Source organism: Panicum hallii, chromosome 4 (genome assembly GCF_002211085.1).
Source record: "Panicum hallii strain FIL2 chromosome 4, PHallii_v3.1, whole genome shotgun sequence".
NCBI lineage: Eukaryota > Viridiplantae > Streptophyta > Magnoliopsida > Poales > Poaceae > Panicum > Panicum hallii.
The window spans coordinates 7,523,533-7,546,709 of record NC_038045.1 but is presented as its reverse complement, the minus strand read 5'-3'; the positions used below and the strand labels follow the sequence as shown (position 1 = coordinate 7,546,709).

General features: G+C 47.4%; 1 protein-coding gene across 2 annotated transcripts; it reads left to right on the top strand.

Moving 5' to 3' along the window:
- The first annotated feature begins 16,655 nt into the window (after positions 1 to 16,655).
- Positions 16,656 to 21,973, top strand: LOC112890177. 2 transcript variants are annotated; one of them, XM_025957054.1, is made up of 4 exons: positions 19,300 to 19,535; positions 19,911 to 19,991; positions 20,613 to 20,748; positions 21,513 to 21,973. In XM_025957054.1, the coding sequence occupies exons 1-4, from the start codon at positions 19,469 to 19,471 to the stop codon at positions 21,634 to 21,636; spliced, it is 408 nt and encodes a 135-aa protein (XP_025812839.1). In that variant the 5' UTR covers positions 19,300 to 19,468; the 3' UTR covers positions 21,637 to 21,973. The 2 variants fall into 2 exon arrangements, with proteins under 2 accessions (XP_025812840.1, XP_025812839.1); XM_025957055.1 differs by lacking the exons at positions 19,300 to 19,535; positions 19,911 to 19,991 and adding an exon at positions 16,656 to 16,832.
- Positions 21,974 to 23,177: the final 1,204 nt, after the last annotated feature.

Sequence of the window (23,177 nt, the reverse complement as noted above, 5' to 3'; positions counted from 1 at the left end):
AGCCACCCGGCTCAGCCCACCTTTTTTCACCTCAATCTTGATAGGGCGGGCCAGGGCATTGGAAGGGCATGAGTCCTCCAAGCCACCCCGCTCAGCCCATCTTTCTATGCCTACAACTTGGTTGGGCGGGCCCAGGCGTAGGAAGGGCATGAGTCCTCCAAGCTACCCGGCTTAGCCCACTTTTTTGCGCCAGCAACCCCGACAACCTATCGGGCCTAGCACCGTTCCGGAAAGGTAGGAACCTTGACACCTCGATGACTACTTCACCATCACGAGGGCATTCGGCGACCCGCTGATGACTACTTCGTCTACACAACTAGCCGGAAGCAGAACTTACACCACAGTGACTAGTTGGAATTGATTCCAACTAGTCGAGATCATCAACAAACCGGCGCAACTTCATCAAAAAGCGACACGACTTCATCGGCAATCACCAATGAATCAAGATCGCCAATCACCCACGAGAATATTGAGACCCTAAAAGACATCTAGGCCCCTAAGTGGGTTTTGGTGATAAATGACAAAGCACATGTATATTTAATCGTTTTATTAAGCATGTGTGCAGGTGCTAAGGGTGACTAAGCAAAGCATATAGCGAAGCATGAACCCTCAAAAAGGATATGAAAAGTGGCGTCCTCAAGTGTACTAAAAGGCTAGATTTTAGTTTTGAAATTGAGTATAGGAACGCCGTACTATCAAGAGGAACTTTGATCCACAAGTGTAGACATGGTTGTTATGCTCAAGACAACCCACAAAAATCATAAGAATCAATCCCACCAATTAAAAAGGGACTTCCTGTGAAATTCTGTGTCTAACCCGGAGTGTCCGGGTCTCAGTTCGGAATGTCCGGACAGAGTGTCCGAAGTATCCGGACGTATACCCGAAGTCTCCGGGTTACTGTTACCAGTCCGCAAAACACACTGGTCCGGAGTCTCCGGACTCCTGTGTCCGGAGAATCCGGACATATACCCGGAGTTTCCGGGTATCGCTCTCCCAACGGCTAGTTTCTGGGTGAGAGGGTATAAATACCCCCGTACCCCCTCTCATTCTCTCTCTCTTGCTCATTTTCGACCAGAACAGCCTAAAAGCCAAAGAGAGCCCTCTCACTCCCCATTTGCTCCATTCTTGAGTGATTTTCTTAGGGGATTGAAGTGAGATTGTTGCAAGAGCTAAGATTGTGCAAGTAAGCCTTGATTTCATCTCTTGAGCACATCATCCAAGTCTAGCCCGTGGATTCTAGTTTATTACTCTTGGAGCTCCAAGCTCCTAGACGGCTAGGCGTCGCTTGTGATTGCGTGATTGATTTGTGAGCATCACAGCTGGTCTGTAATCTTCTTTCCTCTCCAAGGAATTCATAGTAAGTGACCCTAGGGTTTGAGCGTTGGTCTCACCCTTGGGAGAGGAGCATAGGAGTTCTTAAGCACCGTCTCTTGAATTCTTCCTCAATGAAGACGTAGCTCATTTGGGAGTGAACTTCGGGAAACAAATTCTGTGTGACTCTCGCAATTCTAGCTTGCATTTGTGGTTGTTTGCTTGTGAAACTAACTTTTTAGGGTTTGAGGGCGATCTACTATTACACAAGTCTCAGGAGTAAGACAACTGGTGAGAAACACTCCAGAGGTACCACTAGTTCCTCTAAATTTACTGGATCCAATTTACAGCAATATTATCTTTATTTTTGTAGCAGTTTGTTTCATACCCGGATAGTCCGGACATTATCTCCGGAAACTCCGAACATAATATGCGGAGTATCCGGATATATATCCGGAGTATCCGGACATCTGTGTTACTAATCGTGTTCAAAGTGTTTTAAGTTACAGATTAGCTTATTCACCCCCTCTAGGCATCTTGAGGTCCTTTCAGACCCGATTCAAGGAGGTTTTACGAAGATCTTTAGGGAATTTGTTTAACCATTGCCTCGAGTTTCATCTCGACACAAGGGGCTTTTTCCCAAAGAATTTGTTCAACCACTCGGTCAGGGGATCAAGGAGTTTTCCTAAAACTGGGCATGTTCGTTCATCCTTACTTCAGCGCCGTGCGACTTGCTTTGGCCCGCCCAAGGTATTCCTTCAGGCTAACCGAGACATCTTCGCATGGAAACTTGCGACTTGTGTTGGCCCGCCCAAGGAGTTCCTTTGGGCTAGCTGAGTAGCTGAGTCATCCTTACTCAATGACTACTTCTGTAACAACGCACGCCAGGATTGCGTTGTCACTTCCTTTGGGCCAACCGAGACATCTTTGCATGGCAACACACCGCTTGTCTTGGCCTGCCCAAAGAACTGATCAGGATCAAGTGCAGGACCCCATCATCACCTCCTTTGGGCCAACCGAGATATCTTTGCATGGCACTTAAGACTTGTCTTGGCCCGCCCAGGGAACTCATCACCTCACGTGAAGGACCTCATCATCAATCCCTTCGGGCCAACCGTGACATTTTTCACAAGTCAACATATGAAATCTCATGGTCCGCCTAAGGATACAACTGAAACTACCAGCAAGATTCATTTCTCCCTCGCTAATTAACTTCTAGTCACCTTCACATACTTCCAGTACCAGACTACTATTTTCCGATTAGTACGCTCTATTACTGAAGGGGTCAAGCTCCCATACTTCCGGTAATACTCCGTTTACTAGTTCTCGATTAATACTACGCGTAGTTTACTGAAGGGGCCTTGCTCCCATACTTCCAATAATACTCTGTTTACTGGTTCTCGACTAGTATTGCATGTAGTTTTCTGAAGGGCCTCGCTCCCATACTTCCAGTAACACACTACTAGTTTTCGACTTGTATGCTATGTTACTAAAGGGGCCTCACTCCCATAATTTCAGTACAACTCCGTTTACTAGTTCACGACTAGTACTACGCGTAGTTTACTGGAAGGGCCTCGCTCCCATAATTCCAATACAACTCCGTTTACTAGTTCTCGACTAGTACTACGCGTAGTTTACTGAAGGGCCTCGCTCCCATACTTCCAGTAACACTTCATTTGCTAATTTTCGACTAGTACTACGCGTAGTTTACTGAAGGGGTCTTGCTCCCATACTTCCAGTAATGCTCCGATTACTAGTTACCGACTAATATCTTATGTTACTGAAGGGGTTTTAATCCCATACTTCCAGTAATGTTCAGACTACTAGTCTCCGACTAGTCTCCCTCGGTGGGCGTGGCGGTAAAACACCGACAGTAGACGATCCAAATCCTCCTCCAACTCAGAGAGGGACTTATGGTACGGGACCTCGGACCGAGGCGGACTCGGTTCGAGGGGTTCCATGTTGTGATAAAGTCGTTGATGGCACGGTTGACGTCCATGGTGGGTGCTCCGGGCTGCTTCTGATCGGAAAGCTGAAGACTTGTTTCCGCGAGCCTGATGCATTCCGTGATCGTGCGGTCGACTCGATCGATACCAGAGTAGATGTCACCAGGAGCAGCAAAAAAAGTGCGAGAAATCTCAGGGCTAAATGGGGGAAGCTGATTACCGGAGTGTTGAAGGGCAGCCTCTACGAGCTTGCTGCACGCAGCGATGTTGCGGCCGACCCGATCCACTCCGGCGATCACATTGTCAGTGTTGTCTTGTGGACGTGGGATCGCTCCGAGGTGACTCGCGTTGTTTCCGATTAGATCGGAAAATTGAATTCCATTGAGACCGTCGGCGACATCATTGGCGTCACGATGTGATGGTGTAGTTGGTACCTCCGGCTCCTTGGTGTCGGCCAGGCGACTATTGTAGCCACCTGAACCGTTGGCGATACAGACCCAGGAGCCAAAAATGAAAGTTGTGCCCTCATCGAGCACGGCACTGGTGAAGTCAAAAGATGCCATCGAGTTCTCCGGTGGATGCTCGGTGAACACCCCTACCTGGCGCGCAAGCTGCTAATATTTTTCCGCCAAGCCCACTAAGGGATACCCCCGAGGTGGTGAGCTGTAGGTGGAGTGTCGCCGAGATCAGCAACTCGAAGGTGCAAGGAACAAAAAGTTTAGACAGGTTTGGGCCGCCGAGAGCGTAATACCCTACGTCCTGTGTGGTGGTTTGTATTGCCTTAGGTGCGTATATGTCTCGACGGGGTCCCTGCCCACCCTTATATAGTCTTGGAGGGCAGGTTCACATAGAAATCCTAGCCACATACGAGCCTTGGAGCCCTACCCGAGTACTTATCAGGTAGTTTACTTCTGTTCTGACTAGTTCTACTACGGTAAGGGTAGCTACAACGGATGTAGGGCGCGGGCCATATCCCATCTCTTACCTAGAAAATATATAATATTTATGTAGTTCCGTGGCTCCGGGCCTGACAGCCACCGCGGGTGAGCTCCGCCCTGAGGCATGCAACACCGGCACGAGCACGTTTGCCACCACGCGCGCTAGCTGGCGCGGGCGAGCTCCGCCCCAAGGCGCGCAACGCCGGCGCGTGCACGACCCCGGGCCGTGCTTCAGATGCTCAGGGGCTGAGACAACGTGTCCCGGGAGATGGCGCTCATCGTCGAGGACCTGGGCACCGCCGGCGACACCACCATCGAGGAGTACATTGTGGGGCCGCACCCCGCTGATGAGGCTGAAGGTAGAGCAAAGTAATGATCCCTAAGTCAAGCACATGAATAAATTGCATGAAAGAAAATGCTGGAATAAAGAAAGTGAACAAGAGACAACCGGATTTTTTCCCGTGGTATCGATGTGTTGGCACACACCCATAATCCACGTTGTGACACTCACGAAGAGTTTTGTCACCTCCCAAGTCACCAAGACGAGGGCACTCACTAAGAGTCTCCGTTCACCATCCCGGTGTGGTGGAGATCAAACCACGTACAATCTTCTTCTCCGGGCTCCCACAATCCTTGGCAAGCTCCGAGAGAAACACCTCGATCACCAAGATCGCCTAGGTGATGCCAATCACCAAGAGTAACAAGCTAAGGCCTTCACTTGAGCAGGAACCGATCACCAAGAACGGATGCACACAAGCTTCTCTCTACTCAAGTCCTTAATCTTGCTTCTTGAATGATTGAATGAACAAGTATGTGAAATGATGAAGCTCAAGGTGGCTCTTGACTATATTATGAGTGTTTGGATGTTGCCTGGTGTCAAGAGTAGCAAAATGACCCATTAGAGGGGTATATATAGGCAGCTCACACGAATAGAGCCGTTGGAGAAAAAGCTGCCAGAAAACTGCGTAGCGCCGGTTAATCCGACGTACCTCCAATAGTCATCGTCGGTTTAACCGGTGAATGTAAGCTGCCCCTTTTGAAAACTAGACGTTACAACTCGGGCAAATTAACCGACTTATCATCGGTTTAACCGGTGAGTGTAGTTGTCCACTGATCAACTGAAAACCAAGTCTCTGAACAACTGCACCGACGTTAAATTCAAACATCGTCGGTTAATCCGGTGTATTGACTTGTCCAGACTTCTGCTGACACCGTTTGACCGACGTATGGAATATTTAGATCGTCGGTTAAACCGGTGTTAAGGACTCTTCCTGATCTTGCCTTTTTCTGATTTGAGTCTTGAATGAAATCCAAATATTCTTGAGATATGAGTTGATAACCACTTATTTGAACTTCTAGAAACCTGAGTGACCATTGTGTGCATCCATTTTCAAATGACCATGTCCATGCTCAAGTTACTTAGCCTAAAACCCCTCTTAATAGTGCGATCACTACAAAACTATAAAACCTATACTAACCTAAGTGTCCTTCTCAACCTTATGACACTTAGGACTAGAAAGATCCTTGGTCTTGACATATTATTGAGTTGAATGCCGAGATCGTCTTTTTGAATAACGAAAATTAGGGGCCTCTTTTGACATATGACCAAATGAGCGATAATGATCTATGAAGCTGCACAAACTCATTAGTCACAGTAATGGTTGTCATTAATCATCGAAACATACCTTGAGGACCTAGATGCTTACAATCTCCCCCTTTTTGGTGATTGATGACAACATAAACATAAATAACGAGAGAGCTAGAATAGATAATGGCAAGAATAAACACAAGCAAACTCGGAGAGAGAGAACCAAAGAACTCAACGGCTCAAACGAAATCTATAGATATGTCTCAAAACACAGCATACTCAAACGACAAATGTACATATCCATGAACTAACACCAAATGTGGTACAATATAAAACATCAAAGTCCTGATCACGAGCTCTCTCTAACTCAACCCTCCCCCTGACTCTCACTCCCTCTCCCCCTTTGGCATCAAAGCACAAAAAAAAAGGAGCGGGCTACTGATCCGGCTGACGTGGTACGGCAAGAAAGCGGTCCGGGTCATCGTCGTCATCGTCGTCGGACGGTGGATCCTCAGTGACGGACGGGAGCTGCTGGTCAGAACTGCCTGCTGGAGCTGAGCTGACTGGAGGTGTAGCTGTCGTCGAGGCTCTCGTGCTGGCACTGCCTGGAACAGGGTCCGTAGAAGTAGTAACCGGCTCAGCAGAAGATGTGCCAACATCTGAAGTAGTAAGTGTTGAAGCTGCCGGCTGTGTCGACTGCTGAAGTAAGGAACCCTCTCCACCTCCCCCGGAATGAAGTGGCTGTGGTACGACTGGGAGGGCGACTGTCTGCACGGCTGAAGGAGACTCCTGGAAGAGTGAAGTCGCTGGCAGTGGAGAGAAGAAAGGACGACCCGCAGACCCAAGTAGTGCTGACATCGAGAACATGGTCTCCGGGGTCGCTGAGGTAGCAGGAGCAGTAGAGGCTGGAGCTGGTGTAACGGCAAGTGGAGGTGCTCCAACACCCTGAAGGCCTGGCTGACCTGGCTGCTGCAGGGCGAGTCCGGTGTGAGAGTAAAGCTGTGAGATCATCCCGAACATCGCCATCATACCCTACTGCATCTGCTGGAACTGAGCGTCTGTCCTCTGAGAAACTCTATCAATAAGCCCGACAAAACGCTCCTCTATCGCAGCCCGCTCTCGGGCGGCCTTTCTCTGTATGGCTGCAAGCTGGGCCTCATGAGCTCTCCTGGCCTCCTCCTGTGCAAGACGGTCCTCTCTCTGCTGTGTCACAAGCTGCTGTAGAAGTGCGGTGAGCTCAGACGGCTGAGACACCTGTGACTCAGAAACTGTAGCAGCAGCGGCTGACACTGGAGCTGGCTCTCCGGACCCCCCTGCCTCGTGGTCGTGACTGGCTGGAGCAGGTGCAGGGAAGTACTCCTCGTCCTCGGAGGAGTCAGACTCAAGATCGGACCAGTGTATCTCATCGTCTCCTCCGGGAAGCTGTGCCTCGGCGGCAAGCAGTGCCTCATCCTCCTGTGCCACTCGGGCCTGTGCCTCAGGTGACAACCGTGCCATAGCAGTACGATCGGCCTGTCTGCCTCTCCTCCGGTCCTGAGGGGCAATCGGACGGTAAATCGGAAACCAGGGAACCTCATCCTGTCGGTAGACTGCACTGACGGGTGACTCAGCTGGCACGATCATAGAACAAATAAAGCTGATCCAGTGAGCATATGGAAACTGACGTACAACACCCATCCCGTCAGTGATAACATCCTCGATCTCAGCCAAGATGAAGTCAACAATGTCAAACGGCTCATGAGTGAGGATGTGTAGAAGTAGAAGCTGCTGCAGGCCTGTAAACCCCTCTGGGTAGCCACTCCTCGGGAGCAAAGTTCTCCGGAGTGCCATGTGTACTGCGTATGCCTCTGGAGTAAGCAGGCTGGGAACTCTGGCGTATGAGGCAGGGAACGGCTGGCGGAAGCACTAAGAGATCGCCTCGTGAGAAGGTGCAATTCCGCCAATCATGGCTCTGCGCGGTGGATCTGCATCTCCGTAAACCATCTCGTGCAGGGAGACATCGACCAAGTCTACTCCGAGAATCCCTGCTAATGTAGCCCTGGACAGACCAAAGACCTGGCCTCCAAACATGAAGTGAACTGCTCTGCGCTCTGGGGCTATCCAACCTGTGGCATAGAAGACTCTAACCCAGTCCTCAATGTATCTGTTCCGCTCAATCGAAAGTAACCTGGGCAGGCCCCTGAAGTGAGCAAAGTGCTCTCTGACATCTGCTCCCCCTGCGGCTGTCCTCAAAGATACCCAGTCAAGAACTCTGTGCGGGAAGATCCTGTGGCCCCGCCTCTGGTAGGTCTCGTAGAAACTAGTCTGAAGAAGTGTCCAGAATCTACGGTCGACCCTGCTGTCACGTGTCACGGGGAACCAGTCCTCCTCCTGAACACTCCACCTGAGCCTCTTGACCTTTGCCGCATTGGCCTTGGTCAAGTTCTGGAGCAGCACACCTGGCTCCAGACGCACGATAGTGTCCATACGGAATACTGCACGCTCGGCCGCTAGGGCCTCGGCTCTACGAGCTGCTGCTGCTGCTGCTGCAGTGGACCTGCGAGGCTCCTGTGGCTGGTGACCTCCTCGCGTCCTCGGTCCAGTGCGACGCTCGGTCGCTGGCGAAGTGTCGCCTGCTGGGACGTCTGCCGAGTGCGGCCAGAACGTCGTAGAATCGGTGACTCCTGAGTACCCTGCCCCTGTGACTGCTCAGACTGCTCTGCCTCTGTATCTGAATCTGACTCTGCAGCTGAAAGTGACTGATCTGACTCTGCTGCTGCTGCCGCAGTCGTGGCTCTGGTGGCCCTAGCACCTCTGACTCTGCCCATACCTCTACCTCTGCCTCTGCCTCTGGCTGGCGTATCCCTGATTGCGAACGGGCGAGCACGGCCTGATGCCTGCTCCTCGGCAGCCTTAGCTACCATCTCGGCCCTCTCGGCCTCTCTTGCTGCACGAGTCCGCTTGCGAGCGGGCTCCTCGACCACAATCTCCTTCCCTTTTCTTTTCTCACGTCCCATCACGACACTGGGAGAGGCAAGAACGCGGCGGCACGGTGGCGTGCGGGCGGCGCAGTGGCGGTGGCGGCGGTGCAGTGATGCGCAGGCGGTGTAGGAGTGTGCGGGTGGTGCTGGGGCAGTGCAATGCGGCGGCGTGTACGGGCGAAAAGGGCGGCGGTGGCGCGGAAGGTGGCGTAGAAGGTACGCGGGCGGTGGCGCGACGAGCGGCGCAGGAAATGCGCGGGCGGCGGCGCGACGGGCGGTGGCGCGACGGGCGACGGCGCGACATGCGGTGCAAGGCGCGCAGGCGGTGAGGGCGGAAGCGCACGAGTCGGCGGCGAGGTGGCGTGTGGGAAGCAGAAGGTGGAAAGATGGAGAAAACGAGCGGCGGCGCGAGGACAAGAAGGATATATGACATGTGGCCCCCGCGGATTTTCTTATCGCCGGTTGATCCGACGCTTAGGGTTCAAACGTCGGTTGATTGCGTCGGTGTAGTTTACCAGGGACACTGCCAAAACTGCATCTGTACGCCGGTTGAACCGATGAAACGATATATGAACGCGCCGGTTGAACGACACAAACAACAGTTGATTTTCAGGTCAAATCTGTGATATGTTCACCGGTTGATCCGATGCTCCATAATTTGTATACACCGGTTGAACGCCTGGATTATCTGAGCTGAAGCTGAAACTTAGTAACGCCGGTTAAACCGATGGGTTAAGATCCATTGAGCATCGGTTTAACCGGTGAAGCCAAAAGCCCTCACTCAGCTTAATCCTCTATGCTAAGTCCAATAAACTTATAAAATTCAAATAAACTCAAGTTAATGGACTTGCATAGGCGACTTTACCCCTCAAAGCAAATAGGATACGCTTACTAGCTTAAATAATTTTTCTTTTTAAACACAAGGAAAAGCCGCAAGAGAGACAAAACGCCAAATAAAATGTATGAGCCATGTCATAGGAATATTGAAGAAGGAAAGCTTCAAACTCATCATGACATTGCTCACTAGGCAATAACGCACCTAACATTTTACTCTTTTCACTTTTCATGAGTTAAGATCTTGTATATAAAACAAGTCTCATTTTCATTAAGTGATCTCCTTTGTGACCCTTACGCATGCAATGAGAATGCAACCTACAACCACATGCGAAAGTAAGGCAATCATGAAGTGCACATCTATATGATAAGAAATGCATAGCAAGAATTTAAATTCTACTTGTCAAGTTTGAACCCTCGGAAAGCTTCTTCATGATGAGCCTTTCTACAAGCCTAGAGGAAAACAAGTGGACCACCACCTCTAGCTACACCCTTGCTCAACACTATCTTACCATGGTTAGACAAGTGTCCTATATGTATGCATTTTTCTATTATGACATGGCAACTTACATGACGTTTGCCGCATCTAACACATTAAGCCCATTCCTTAGCCTAACAAAAGTACTCTCGTCTAAAGGTTTTGTGAAAATATCCGCCAATTGCTCCTCGGATCTCACACCTTGAAGGGAAATGTCCCCCTTGGCTTCGTGATCACGCAAGAAGTGATGGCGAATATCAATGTGCTTTGTGCGAGAGTGTTGAACCGGATTCTTGGCATTTTTACGGCACTTTCATTATCACAAAGGAGTGGTATCCTATCTAGTTTCACACCAAAGTCCAAAAGGGTTTGCTTCATATATAGAATTTGGGCACAACATGCACCGGCCGCTATATATTCCGCTTCCGCGGTGGACAAAGCTACGGAATTTTGCTTCTTACTCGACCAAGAAACTAGAGAACGCCCAAGCAAGTGGCAACCCCCGGAGGTACTCTTGCGATCCACACGGCTTCCGGCAAAATCCGAATCCGAGTATCCCAAGAGATCTAAGCTAGCGCCTTTGGGGTACCACAAGCCTATGCTAGAAGTGTACTTGAGATACCGAAGGATCCTATTCACTGCCGAGAGATGTGATTCCTTTGGGTTAGCTTGAAAGCGGGCACACAAGCACACACTAAACATTATATCAGGCCTAGATGCGGTAAGGTAAAGCAAAGACCCTATCATAGAACGATAGAGGGATTGATCAACCGGTTTACCGTCCACATCCAAGTCGAGATGCCCATTGGTTGCCATGGGTGTCTTGATTGGCTTGCACTCATCCATCTTGAACTTCTTCAAGATATCTTTAGTATACTTTTCTTGATAGATGAATGTCCCTTCCTTCATTTGTTTGACTTGAAAACCAAGGAAGAAGGTCAATTCGCCAATCATGGACATCTCAAATTCCCTAGACATCATGGTAGCAAACTCATGGCTTAGTAAATCATTAGTTGAGCCAAAGATAATATCGTCAACATAAATTTGACAAATGAAAAGATCCCCGTTGACGTCTTTTGTGAACAAAGTGGTGTCCACCCTCCCGATCTTGAAGCCTTGCATGATTAGGAAATCATGAAGCCTCTCATACCAAGCCCTTGGAGCTTGTTTGAGCCCATAGAGTGCCTTATGCAACCTATAAACATGGTTAGGATTCCTCGGATCTTCAAACCCGGGAGGTTGCTCAACATAAACAAGTTCGTTAATAAAGCCATTCAAGAATGCACTTTTCACATCCATTTGATATAACTTAATGTTATAATGAGAAGAGTAAGCAAGAAGGATACGGATAGCTTCAAGTCTTACGACCGGAGCAAAAGTTTCACCAAAATCCAAACCTTCGACTTGAGACAAGTCTTACTTTGTTGCGTACCACCACCCCATGTTCATCTTGCTTGTTTCGAAAGACCCACTTTGTGCCGATGATGTTTTTGTCTTTCGGAGGAGCTTCGAGGACCCAAACTTCATTGCGGGTGAAATTGTTTAATTCTTCGTGCATGGCCATCACCCAATCCGAGTCCTCAAGCGCTTCCTCTATGCTAGTGGGTTCAATACAAGAGACAAACGAGTGATGTTCGCAAAATGAAGCATGCTTAGATCGAGTTCTTACTCCTTTGGAAGGACTACCAATGATTTGACCAATTGGATGATCCTTGGAGATGCGACCATGCTTCACTAGCGGTATTTGCGTGGATGCCTGTTGGGGTGGATCATGGGTGACTTGTGCTTGTGGTGGAACATTTTGCTCTTCTTGTTCTTGGACTTGGGGTGTTGGCGTTGATACATTTTCTTGAGGTAGTGGATCAACTTTATCTTAATCTTCATCCACTTGGGGTGCCATGGAGATGCTTGGTGAAGATGAGGAAGGTCCTCCTCCTTGATCATTGCCTTCATGCACCTCTTCCGGCTTGATATCCCCAATAGACATCTTCTTCAAGGCTTCTTCAATCTCTTAATCCCCTACATTTTCATAGCCAACAAGCTCCTCTTGAGAGCCATTAGATTCATCAAATTCCACATCACATGTTTCTTCAACTAACCCGGAGGTTTGATTGAATACTCTATATGCTTTGGAGTTTGATGCATAACTAAGAAAAAAACCTTCATCACATCTACTCTCAAACTTACCGAGCCTTTTCTTCTTATAGATGAAGCATTTGCAACCAAAGACTCAAAAGTATGATATATTTGGTTCCCTTCCGGTGATGAGCTCATATGGAGTTTTCTTGAGGAGTCGGTGAGGATACACTCGGTTGGATGCATGACACGCCGTGTTGATTGCTTCCGCCCAAAACTTCTCGGATGTGCCATAATCATCCAACATTGCTCTTGCAAGGGTGATGAGTGTCTTGTTCTTTCTTTCCACCACTCCATCATCGCTTGAATCATGGCGATGCTTGCTCTTGTTATCCTTATTTCTTTTATCCGGCTTGGGACAATTTGGACGGATGTGACCTTTTTCTCCACAATTGTAGCAAATCTTGTTCTTGACATCCATTGGCCGGAACATTCACTTTTTGGAGTCAAAGTTGAAACCCTTCTTATTGATCTTTTCATTCAAGCGTGTGAACTTTCTCATCATAAGAGCAAGTTCTCCATCATCTTCAACATCGGATGAGCTTTCATGATGATCATCCTCTTCATTGCTTGAGCTTGAATCTTACTTGATCATCTTGAGCTTGCGGGATTTGTTTGTCTTGGTCTTTAGAGCAATTGATTTGCTTGAAGTTGGCTCTTCGGACATACCAAGAATGCTCATTTCATGAGCGCGAATTTCCCCCACAAGTTCTCCCACTTCCATTGCGTCAAGATCCTCCTTTTGAAGCATAGCATTGATGATGTTATACTTGGGCTTCGGGAGGAGCATGAGAATCTTGCGATTGATGGAGGCACTGTCAATTTTGGATATTTTAAGTGCATTAATGTCCTTGACAATGACATTCAAGCGAGAATACATATCATTGCAATTTTCATGAGCTAGCATTTTAAAGGAATCATACTTAGCTCTAAACAAGTGATATTTTTGCTCACGAACTTTAGTGGATCCTTCATGAATTTCAATGAGCTCCTTCCAAATATCACTTGCTAAGTCCATGCCATTAACTCTAGCAAAGACTTCCTTATTAATAGCTTCGAAAATTGCATTTCTAGACTTGGCATTCCATTTTAATTGTTCGGTGGTGGGAGTTCCGGTGAACCCGATCTTAGTTGCCGACCACACTTCGGGGGCAATCGCATCAAGATATGCGGCCATACGAACTTTCCAATAAGCAAAGTTCTTGCCCTCGAAGTGAGGCGGCGAACCACCCATCTTGGCCAGAGCTCTAGGCGGTGAAGCCTAATGATCCAAATGAGCAACTTGGCTCTGATACCAATTAAAAGGATCGATGGACCAAGAGGGGGGTGAATTGGGCCTTTTTCAATTTCTAAAACAAGGTAAAGCAATCTTAACCTATGCAAAGCTAGAAAGGCACCAATTCACCACCCGGGTAACTAAGCTACCTACACAAGCTAGGAGAGATAAAAGAGAGGTAAAGCCTAGCAAGGTAGAGCAAAGTAATGATCCCTAAGTCAAGCACATGAATAAATTACATGAAAGAAAATGCTTGAATAAAGAAAGTGAACAAGAGACAACCGGATTTTTTCCCGTAGTATTGATGTGTTGGCACACACCCCTAATCCACGTTGTGATACTCACAAAGAGTTTTGTCACCTCCCAAGTCACCAAGACGAGGGCGCTCACTAAGAGTCTCCGTTCACCATCCCGGTGTGGTGGAGATCAAACCACGTACAATCTTCTTCTCCGGGCTCACACAATCCTTGGCAAGCTCCGAGAGAAACACCTCGATCACCAAGATCGCCTAGGTGATGCCAATCACCAAGAGTAACAAGCTAAGGCCTTCACTTGAGCAGGAACCGATCACCAAGAACGGATGCACACAAGCTTCTCTCTACTCAAGTCCTTAATCTTGCTTCTTGAATGATTGAATGAAAAAGTATATGAAATGATGAAGCTCAAGGTGGCTCTTGACTATATTATGAGTGTTTGGATGTTGCCTGGTGTCAAGAGTAGCAAAATGACCAATTGGAGGGGTATATATAGGCAGCTCACACGAATAGAGCCGTTGGAGAAAAAGCTGCCAGAAAACTGCGTAGCGCCGGTTAATCCGACGTACCTCCAATAGTCATCGTCGGTTTAACCGGTGAATGTAAGCTGCCCCTTTTGAAAACTAGCCGTTACAACTCGGGCAAATTAACCGACTTATCATCGGTTTAACCGGTGAGTGTAGTTGTCCACTGATCAACTGAAAACCAAGTCTCTGGACAACTGCACCGACGTTAAATTCAAACATCGTCGGTTAATCCGGTGTATTGACTTGTCCAGACTTCTGCTGACACCGTTTGACCGACGTATGGAATATTTAGATCGTCGGTTAAACCGGTGTTAAGGACTCTTCCTGATCTTGCCTTTTCTGATTTGAGTCTTGAATGAAATCCAAATATTCTTGAGATATGAGTTGAGAACCACTTATTTGAACTTCTAGAAACCTGAGTGACCATTGTGTGCATCCATTTTCAAATGACCATATCCATGCTCAAGTTACTTAGCCTAAAACCCCTCTTAATAGTGCGATCACTACAAAACTATAAAACCTATACTAACCTAAGTGTCCTTCTCAACCTTATGATACTTAGGACTAGAAAGATCCTTGGTCTTGACATATTATTGAGTTGAATGCCGATATCGCCTTTTTGAATAACGAAAATTAGGGGCCTCTTTTGACATATGACCAAATGAGCGATAATGATCTATGAAGCTGCACAAACTCATTAGTCACAGTAATGGTTGTCATTAATCACCGAAACATACCTTGAGGGCCTTGATGCTTACAACTGGATTCTTCCGATAGGGGATCCTTGGCCAGCTGTTTTTAAAAGGGTCAGAAGTTCTGACCCTGTGTCGGAAGTTCCGAAAATCACTTAACCAGTACACTAATGGCTAGTTTTGGGGCTCGGGTATTTATACCCCCTCAGCCACTCCTTCATTTGTTGCTGACCTAACCCGAGACAAACACCTCCAAGAGCATTTACTACTCCTCCCCAATCCCTCCTTGAGCTAATCCTTTTAGTTGATTTGAGCTAGGGCTTGGGTGAGAGCAAGATTGAGGTGCGCGACTCAACCATTTAAGTGAGAGAGCAGCCAAGTTCATCTCAAGAGCACTTGAAGCATTCTCATCCTTTGATTCGCGTTTGTTACTCTTGAAGCTTGCTTCTAGAAGGTTTGGTGTCACTTGTGTAGCGTCCTCTCGTGTGTGTGCATCCCGGGAAGTTTGTAGTACGCTATCCTTTGTGGATTTCATGGTACGTGACTCAACCTTTTTTATGGTTGATTGAGTGAGGTAAAAGGTTAGTGGAAGACTCGGCTCTTTGTGAGCTCCTTAATGGAGAAGTAGCTTCCTTAGTGGAAGTTAACTTTGGGAACAAATCTCTTGTGTATTGTGCTTGTTGTATTTATTTAGTTCTTGTTGATGTAATTTTTTTTATGCTGATCTACGTACTCAAGTTGTTATGATTGCAAAAATCAGCTGCATAAGTCTCCTAATATCATTGTGCAAATTTTGATTGAGCCAAGTTCTACAGTTTCAAATTTAATTTTAAATTTCGTATAAGAAATTTTCTTTTGTCAGAAGTTCCGACCCATTAGAACTTTCTACAGAGTATCGGAAGTTCCGACAGATTTAATAACTGTGAAGAATTTTTCAAGTTTTACAATTAGACATATTCATCTCCCTCCAGGCATCACCAAGATCCTTTCACTGTGGGCTGAGCAGCATGCACGAGACGGCGACGACGATGGGCATTGGCGGCGGGTGGCAGCTGGCGTGGAAGTACGCGAACGGGTCGGAGAGCGGCGTGGTGAAGAGGATGTACGTGCACGAGTAGGTGGGCAGCTGCGAGGGTGGCGTGCACATGGCGGCGCTGGTGAGCCAGTCGGCGCTGTACCTGCAGCAGCAGCAGGAGGAGGGAGGGCTGGCGCTGGTGCACCCTGCGGCGGCGGAGGAGGAGCAGGAGCAGGAGCAGGTTAGGGGGAGGTGGCGCACCTGGTGAAGGTCCCGCCATTTGCCACCGAAGGCTCCCGTCCTCCCTTTTCTGGATGCAGCGAGAGGAAGAGAAAGATGCTGACCTGTGGGGTCCGCTTGTCAGTGAGGGAGGGAGAGATTTGAGTGGGTCGAGCGAGAGAGGGAGAGAGTTGAGTAGGTCGACCGTGAATAGCGCCAGGGGTAAAAGAGTTATTTCGTGTTGCTTTTAACGTCATTACCTTGTCAAACTAACGGAAGGGTCAAGAACCCAAACAAATTTTATTTTGAGGCTAGATAACCAAGTTTAAGTCAAAAGGAGCCAAGAACTAAGCTCAACTTTTTGTTTCGCTAAGGAACCAATTTACTCTCGCTCGAATATGTTTCTAAAAAGAAAAGAATAAGCAGTTCCGGTGGGTTTTCGGCCCACAACTTCATGACCTTTAGACTTTTCGGCCCAGACCTGGCCCATCCTTTTCGGAAGTCGAGTTTCTGGTACGCGGCTCGACTCCCCCGCGCGGCCGCGTGCGGAGTCCCCTGCCATGGCGATCGGCCAAAGCCAACGGCAACAAAAGGAGTACATCGCAAGCTCGCAGCCGCGGCGACGCCGTCTCCTCCACCTCCCAGAAGGCCGCCGGAGGTGAACTCCCCTTGCCCCCTCCCGTCCTGCCTCGCTCTCACCGCCGCCGGATTTCGGGGCGATCGTGATTTCCGCTTGCGGTGTGTTCGACGAAATGCGATGGTAGCGTGTTTGGCGGTCTCCCTGGGATTTTAGGGTGCCATGCGTTTAGAACGGAGGTTTTAGTCTCGGGGCATGCTTGCTCTTATTTAGTAGTACAAGCACCGGTGGTACAGATCTGCTAGCGTTTCGTAATTGGCTAACCGTGTAGCGCTGCACAAAACGAAACTGCCAGTCTGCCACTTTGTGTTTGGTTTTACTAGTTTCTCCAGGCCACGGAGCTTTCTGTTCATAGAGGACTGTGAGTTTTAGGGAACACGCGCTTCCTCTGTTCCAGATATGCATAGTAATTGCGAGTTGATTCAGTATTATGCTACAAAGAACCAGGTGTTCCTTTTCAGAAGAAAATGAAAACTAGTGAAACCTATGGAACTCTGTGCTTTGCAAATGTTCAGGGGTATTTGAAATTATTTAACATGAGTTGAGTCTCCGTGATTGAGAGCACCGTCAAGCATGCTTTCTTTTTTCATGGAGGTGAGGGGTCAATGTCCATGGAAATTTGACTGGTAGTGGAGAGTCGTTTCTGCTGAGATTATGTAGCATAAGTATGGGACCACTACCCTGATACTCTGATAGATGTAACAGATGTATTCATCCTCAACAGTCTTTTTTTTGGTTAAATTTTCATAATTAATCTTCTCCCTATTTCAACAAATTCTTTTCCAATTCTTCCCCACCAGAAATGGCAAGTAACACATATACACTACAATAGCATGGAAAAGCATGTAGACTACACGTCTACGCATGGGGGAGAAGGTCAATGAACTTGAACTTTTTGATGTTCCCATTGGTCTTACTCTGCTTCTTGACAATTAACCCAAGAACGAAGGGAATAGGAAGAAGGAAGCAAGGAACAAAAGATATGGCAATGATGAACATATTTTTTTTCTTCTTTTGGAAAAAAAGAAAGGTCATACGATTGCTTGTGCTACAAATAAAGTTACTCGCTGCAATTCTATTGGACATCATAGTAGGGATTGATTTGTTGACAACTTGCCGTCCAGTCTATCAGTTAGGTCCTTCATATTTATTGAAAATGATCAATGCATTTTCACGATTATAGACAGTGCTTTAAAAGGTATAAGACAGGTCAGGTCAAAACCCTTCTGTTCAAGTAACTTTTTTCGCCATCTAATTCTTATGTTACATGTTGGTAAATAGTTGCATAGATCTAGTGTTAGGTACAGCTGATAGAAGTCAGTCTCTGTTTTGTTTTCATATGAAATGGCATACACTGGTACAAATCATACCTTTCATATCTAAAATAAACAGAAGAATGAAACTAGCAGTCCACCCCAACTTGCTTGGAACTAAAAAGCTTTTGATTTTGTTGTAAGTATGAAATCAACCTATCACTTAGCTCACACATTGTCTAATTCGTGAACTCTGTTTCTATTAATGTCAAAATTATGATGTATGGCGATCTATCATATAGACTATATTTAGAGATGTTTTCCTTCTAGAGGAAATGAATAATTCACTTTATTCCCTGATATGCAAATCTGGCACGGAAGTTATTTCATAATTTGTCTTTTTTATTGGCAGTACTCACGATCGGAAAACATTTAGCCCTGAAATAAGTGGCTGCGGTTCATCCCTTCATCCTAGCCGGTGGTTAACCTTATCCTTAATCATCTTCTCTTAGCTTATTCTGTTATTTTGTTGTTCCTCTGCTAGCAACTGGTTGCTGTGGGTGCGGGCGTGTGCCCTCCACAACCACCTACTATATTGCAGCCTGGTCACATCCCCATCATCTGACTAGTCAATGACTCATTTTTTCAGCGTTATACTTATTGGATACATTACATTTTCTACGTGTGCTTTAATTTTCAATTTTCTATAGTGTGCAACAGTTGCCTTTTTTATTTTTATATGAAATAATTCCTGTCAATAGTGGGCAGGACCTTGATAACTAACCAGATATGACCTAATCTGTCACTACCGCTTACGATTTTCTGACAGCTGAGTGTTCAGCGGTACCTTTTCAAATATCTTGGGCTATCTTTTCCCTGATTACTTGAAAGGGATCAAGAATTTAGAAAAAGGAAAGATATTTTATATTAGAACCTGAAGTTCATATTGACATGATTCCCATCAAAGTTATTATTAATTAGCTGGACTATCCATGTACATACAAGTCTAATAGCTCCTTTGTCCCATTTGAGTGCTGACTTCTGACAACCAACACAGCAATTGTGCAACGATCTGATAGAAGCTTAATTTGCTATAGGTAGTGATCCGAGAAATTTGGATTTTTGCCATCGTAATCGTGTGGCTTCCTTAACATTGGTTTCGCAAAATTGCCACTAACTTCATTGACACCTTGATTAGGCTGCGTGCGGGTGCACCGCACTGCGATGCACGTCCTCTTTGCTCGCCAGCCGCCGCTCTCGCGGCCACGACCGCGGCCTCCGCAGGGTGCGGCCAACGTCTCGTCTCGTCAGTGCCCGCCCTACTTCGTGGCCATCCCCTGGTACCTTTCCCGGTGGCGTTACACTGCCGGTTCCAAGGAAGTGACGCGCGCACCTGTCTCGCCCATGGCCTGCCGGCGTCGCGAAGGATTTGGAGCTGCCGATCCATTCGTGACTTCAGGTCCAACCAGAGGTATGGATCAGATAAGATTGGAGAGAGGCAGGGCAGATTGGTCAGTTCCCGTGCTCGTTAGTGGGAAAATGAATAGAATGTGAGGTAATCAAGGTGTCAACGAAGTTAGTGGCAATTTTGCAAAGCCAATATTAGCGATGTCAAGTTTGCGAAGCCACACGATTGGGATGGTAAAAATCCAGATTTCTCGTAATGGTCCTGTGCTTCCCCATACAACCATCGCCCTTTGATTGAGGCACCTGTGTATGCACTGCAATTTGTTTTCTTTTTGGATCACCAGCCTTACATTTGCTGTTACCCCCACACAGAGGGTCCCTGTAGAGATGGCAGCGCAGTGTCCTTTTGCTTAACGCCATGTTCCCTTTGGATTTGCAGAGCCTTCTGAAAGTTACGTATTTGTTGGGCGCAAGTCCATGATTGAGCCTCGCCTTACCACCTTACAACTTGTGACAGCCAGTGAGTTACTCTCTCTCTCTCTCTCTCTCTTTTTCTCTAGGAGTGATCCAAAGGCCACATACGTATGCAGCCTAACCATCATACAATCTAGCAGCTGCCTTTTCTGTTGAAAACGTTATCCAGCTGTAGGAATGGTACGATAAGAACTATGACGGCGCCGCCGACTGTTTTGTGCTCTTGCGTACCTGAACCGTCCTAATACAGCTCGGTTAGGTTGTTTTCACTGATATTTTGTTGGTCTTTTTTTTTTCTTTTACCGAGCATAAGTATTCTCCTATTGAGCTGTGATCATGCAAAGGCCATGCCCTATTCAAAGAACAAGGAAGAAACAAACTCTAGCCAGAAGAGAACAGTTAATTCCGCCATTCCAAAAACTGTGCTATTTCCGGGAACAGTTGACTCTGGTGACTGTATGGCTTGGGTATACCATGCTGAAATGCTTGGGCCCTGCACTGTTTGATACATGCTACATAGCTTCAGTCTTCTCTCAGTTCAGACACTGCTGTCTGCTTGATGCTGAAACATGATTACAATGATCTGGAACTGGCTGCCGACTGCCGAACCACTAGAGGAGCATCTACCGCAGTAATACTCACCCTCTGTCTGATGACAAACCTGCAGATTTCTGCGCCGCGGCGTCTCGACCTGCTTGCAAGGATCTCAGCGCCGGATCGGATCCAGCCCCGATCCCGATGCGCGCGGAGGGAGGAGGAAGGGAACACCCATCCATGCATCCATCCTTGAAGATCTCACGCACGTAAGTGGGTCATCAGCACACGATCTTATTACCAGATTGCTTTCACCCCCGCATCCCCACCGAGATCCCCGTCGCTTTTCCACGGGCGCGAGCGCATCGACCGGTCGCTATGCTCCGACCAGGACTCGTCCATCCGGCCGGAAAGGACGGGCATGCTTTGCCGAGCCCGGCGCGGTGGGCGCGCGCGCGGGTCCGGGCCAATCACTGGCTTGTTCGGGCGCGCGCCTGCCCCCATCGGGGGCCAGATCACGAGGGAGAGCGCCGAGGAACAAGTCGCCCAGAGCGTTGGCCGGACGCGGTCGGGCGCGTATGGGCTCCGCCGCGCCGGCAGAGCCGTCGCTCTCGGGCTCGGTTTCACTGTGCCCGCACTGGCTGGCCTGCTGCTGCTGGCCATGGTAACAGAGGATAGATGGATGGGTCAGGACCAGGGGGCAGGGGCAAAGGCAGGCGCTGGTGGGGAGGAGATGGGGGTGGAGGTAGTAGCACGGCCCAGATTGCCTTGCCTGATTTGGTAATCCGCGTGGGGGAAGTCTTGTTTCTACTTTCCCTGCGCTGGTGCTGGTGCTGGTGCATGCACGCCATCATGGTCGTTTGGAGGCGCACGGGATTCTGGTTTTCAATGTAGAGATTCCGGGAGGGCGTGTAGCTAGATATTTGTGGGGATCAAATAGTCTAATTTATTAAGCGGATATATAGAAGGATCATGTACACTGAGCGCCGTCAATAATTTAACTTATGTTAATAACTTTTTTTTTTTACTTCAGGAGACTCTCATGTTCTTCAATTCCTGTGAGATTCTTGGATGATGGATTAGGGTGTAGGATTAGGGGCTTCAGGCTCGAGAGGGGACACCAAAATCTCATGGGTTGGATGGTAGGTCGGCAATGATGGTAAATGAGTAGAGTGCGGCAGATATTGCCGGACGCATAAGGTGGGAGACATCAGGAGTTGACAGATTGGCATAGCGATCTAAGGCGGCGATAGGGATCTGGACACGGACGCAAGTCAAAGAGGAAGTTGTCACAGTTGAGGAAGAAGGTGGCGAGAGTGTGGGAAGAGGAGGTCAGCTTACCGTGGAAACTCGCTACCAAATACCAACGCCGTGCAAGCGCTGAGGGAGGAGAAGGTTGAAGTGTAGGCTGTAAAACAAATAAGTGCTAGGCACTCGAGAGATGCTAAGAAAAACTACATCCCACTATAAACGATGTTGCTGCCTCTGTAGCTACATCCCAGTTTAGATTGTCAAATAAACCAAATCGCTTAAACATTAAGAAATCATCAATCAACGAAAGAAAAAATATGTTTGCACAAAATGGACGATTCACTATCGTTACTTTGAGTGATGGGTGTTTTCCTTTTCATTGTAGCGGTGGTTTTGGTGTCTAGTACCGACCCGTTGAAGTTCATGATGCATAGTGTTTTTGGATTTATTTGTGAACAGTAAAAGAGGGATAAATCTGAGAAGTTACACGATTTGTGTTTATTGTTGGTGTTTTGGTCGCAAACAACAACTATCAACTGGGCTCGCGATGGGTGATGGAGGCAGCAGGTGTCTCTTTGCTGTCGAAGCCATTTAATGTTATTTGTCTTTTTATATGGTCATTTATGGGGAAAAGGAAACCAAGTTTACCATCGTTGCCTATTCTTCCCTCAGCTTTAATTCGCACTTGAACTCAATATCGTTTACTTAGGGCAGTCCTGATGGGATGGCTAGAATGGTTTTCATAGCATTAATTAGAGTACAATGTAAGTAAAATAATGATATGGAAACGGAGTTTAAAAGAAGAGAAGAAAATAATTTCTCATACAACAAACCAGCTCTACGCGAAAACTAAGAAAGTAAGAAGAGGGCTGGAGGAGGACAAGAAAGAGAAGCGAGGGGATTGGATGGGAATTTATTTTGAAGAAACTATCTATTAAAAAGTTAGCTTCTATTTGTAGTGTCTATATGATATGGTATGGATTAGCCTAGTCTGGATGAAAACTACTTAATAGTGTTCAGGTTGGGATTGGCCTTAACGTCCTGCACTACCAAAGCTAGAGCACAAATAACCTCTTGATTGGTGGCTCTGAGGATGTTTTTAGCATGTTTAATTTAACATTTATAGATTTTTACATTTGGCTTGAACTTCTGGTTTTTTTTTGTGTTGCATCGGTTGTGAATGAATATTTATCGGGATCACCTATATCATCCTCGAACAATTATTTTCCCTCGGCGTGCTTTTTTTCACCTTCAAATCTATATCATCCAATGGTCATGAGATCACCTTCTTCGTCCTTCCGATCTGCTCGCCACTCCTTCATGACATCTCTTCTCCACCCTTGCTACTGGGGATTGGAGGATGCCTTGCTAATACTTGGACCCCCAAACCCTAACCCAAATACAACGCCAAAGAAAGCATTGTGGAGAGGAAAAGCACCTGAATAGC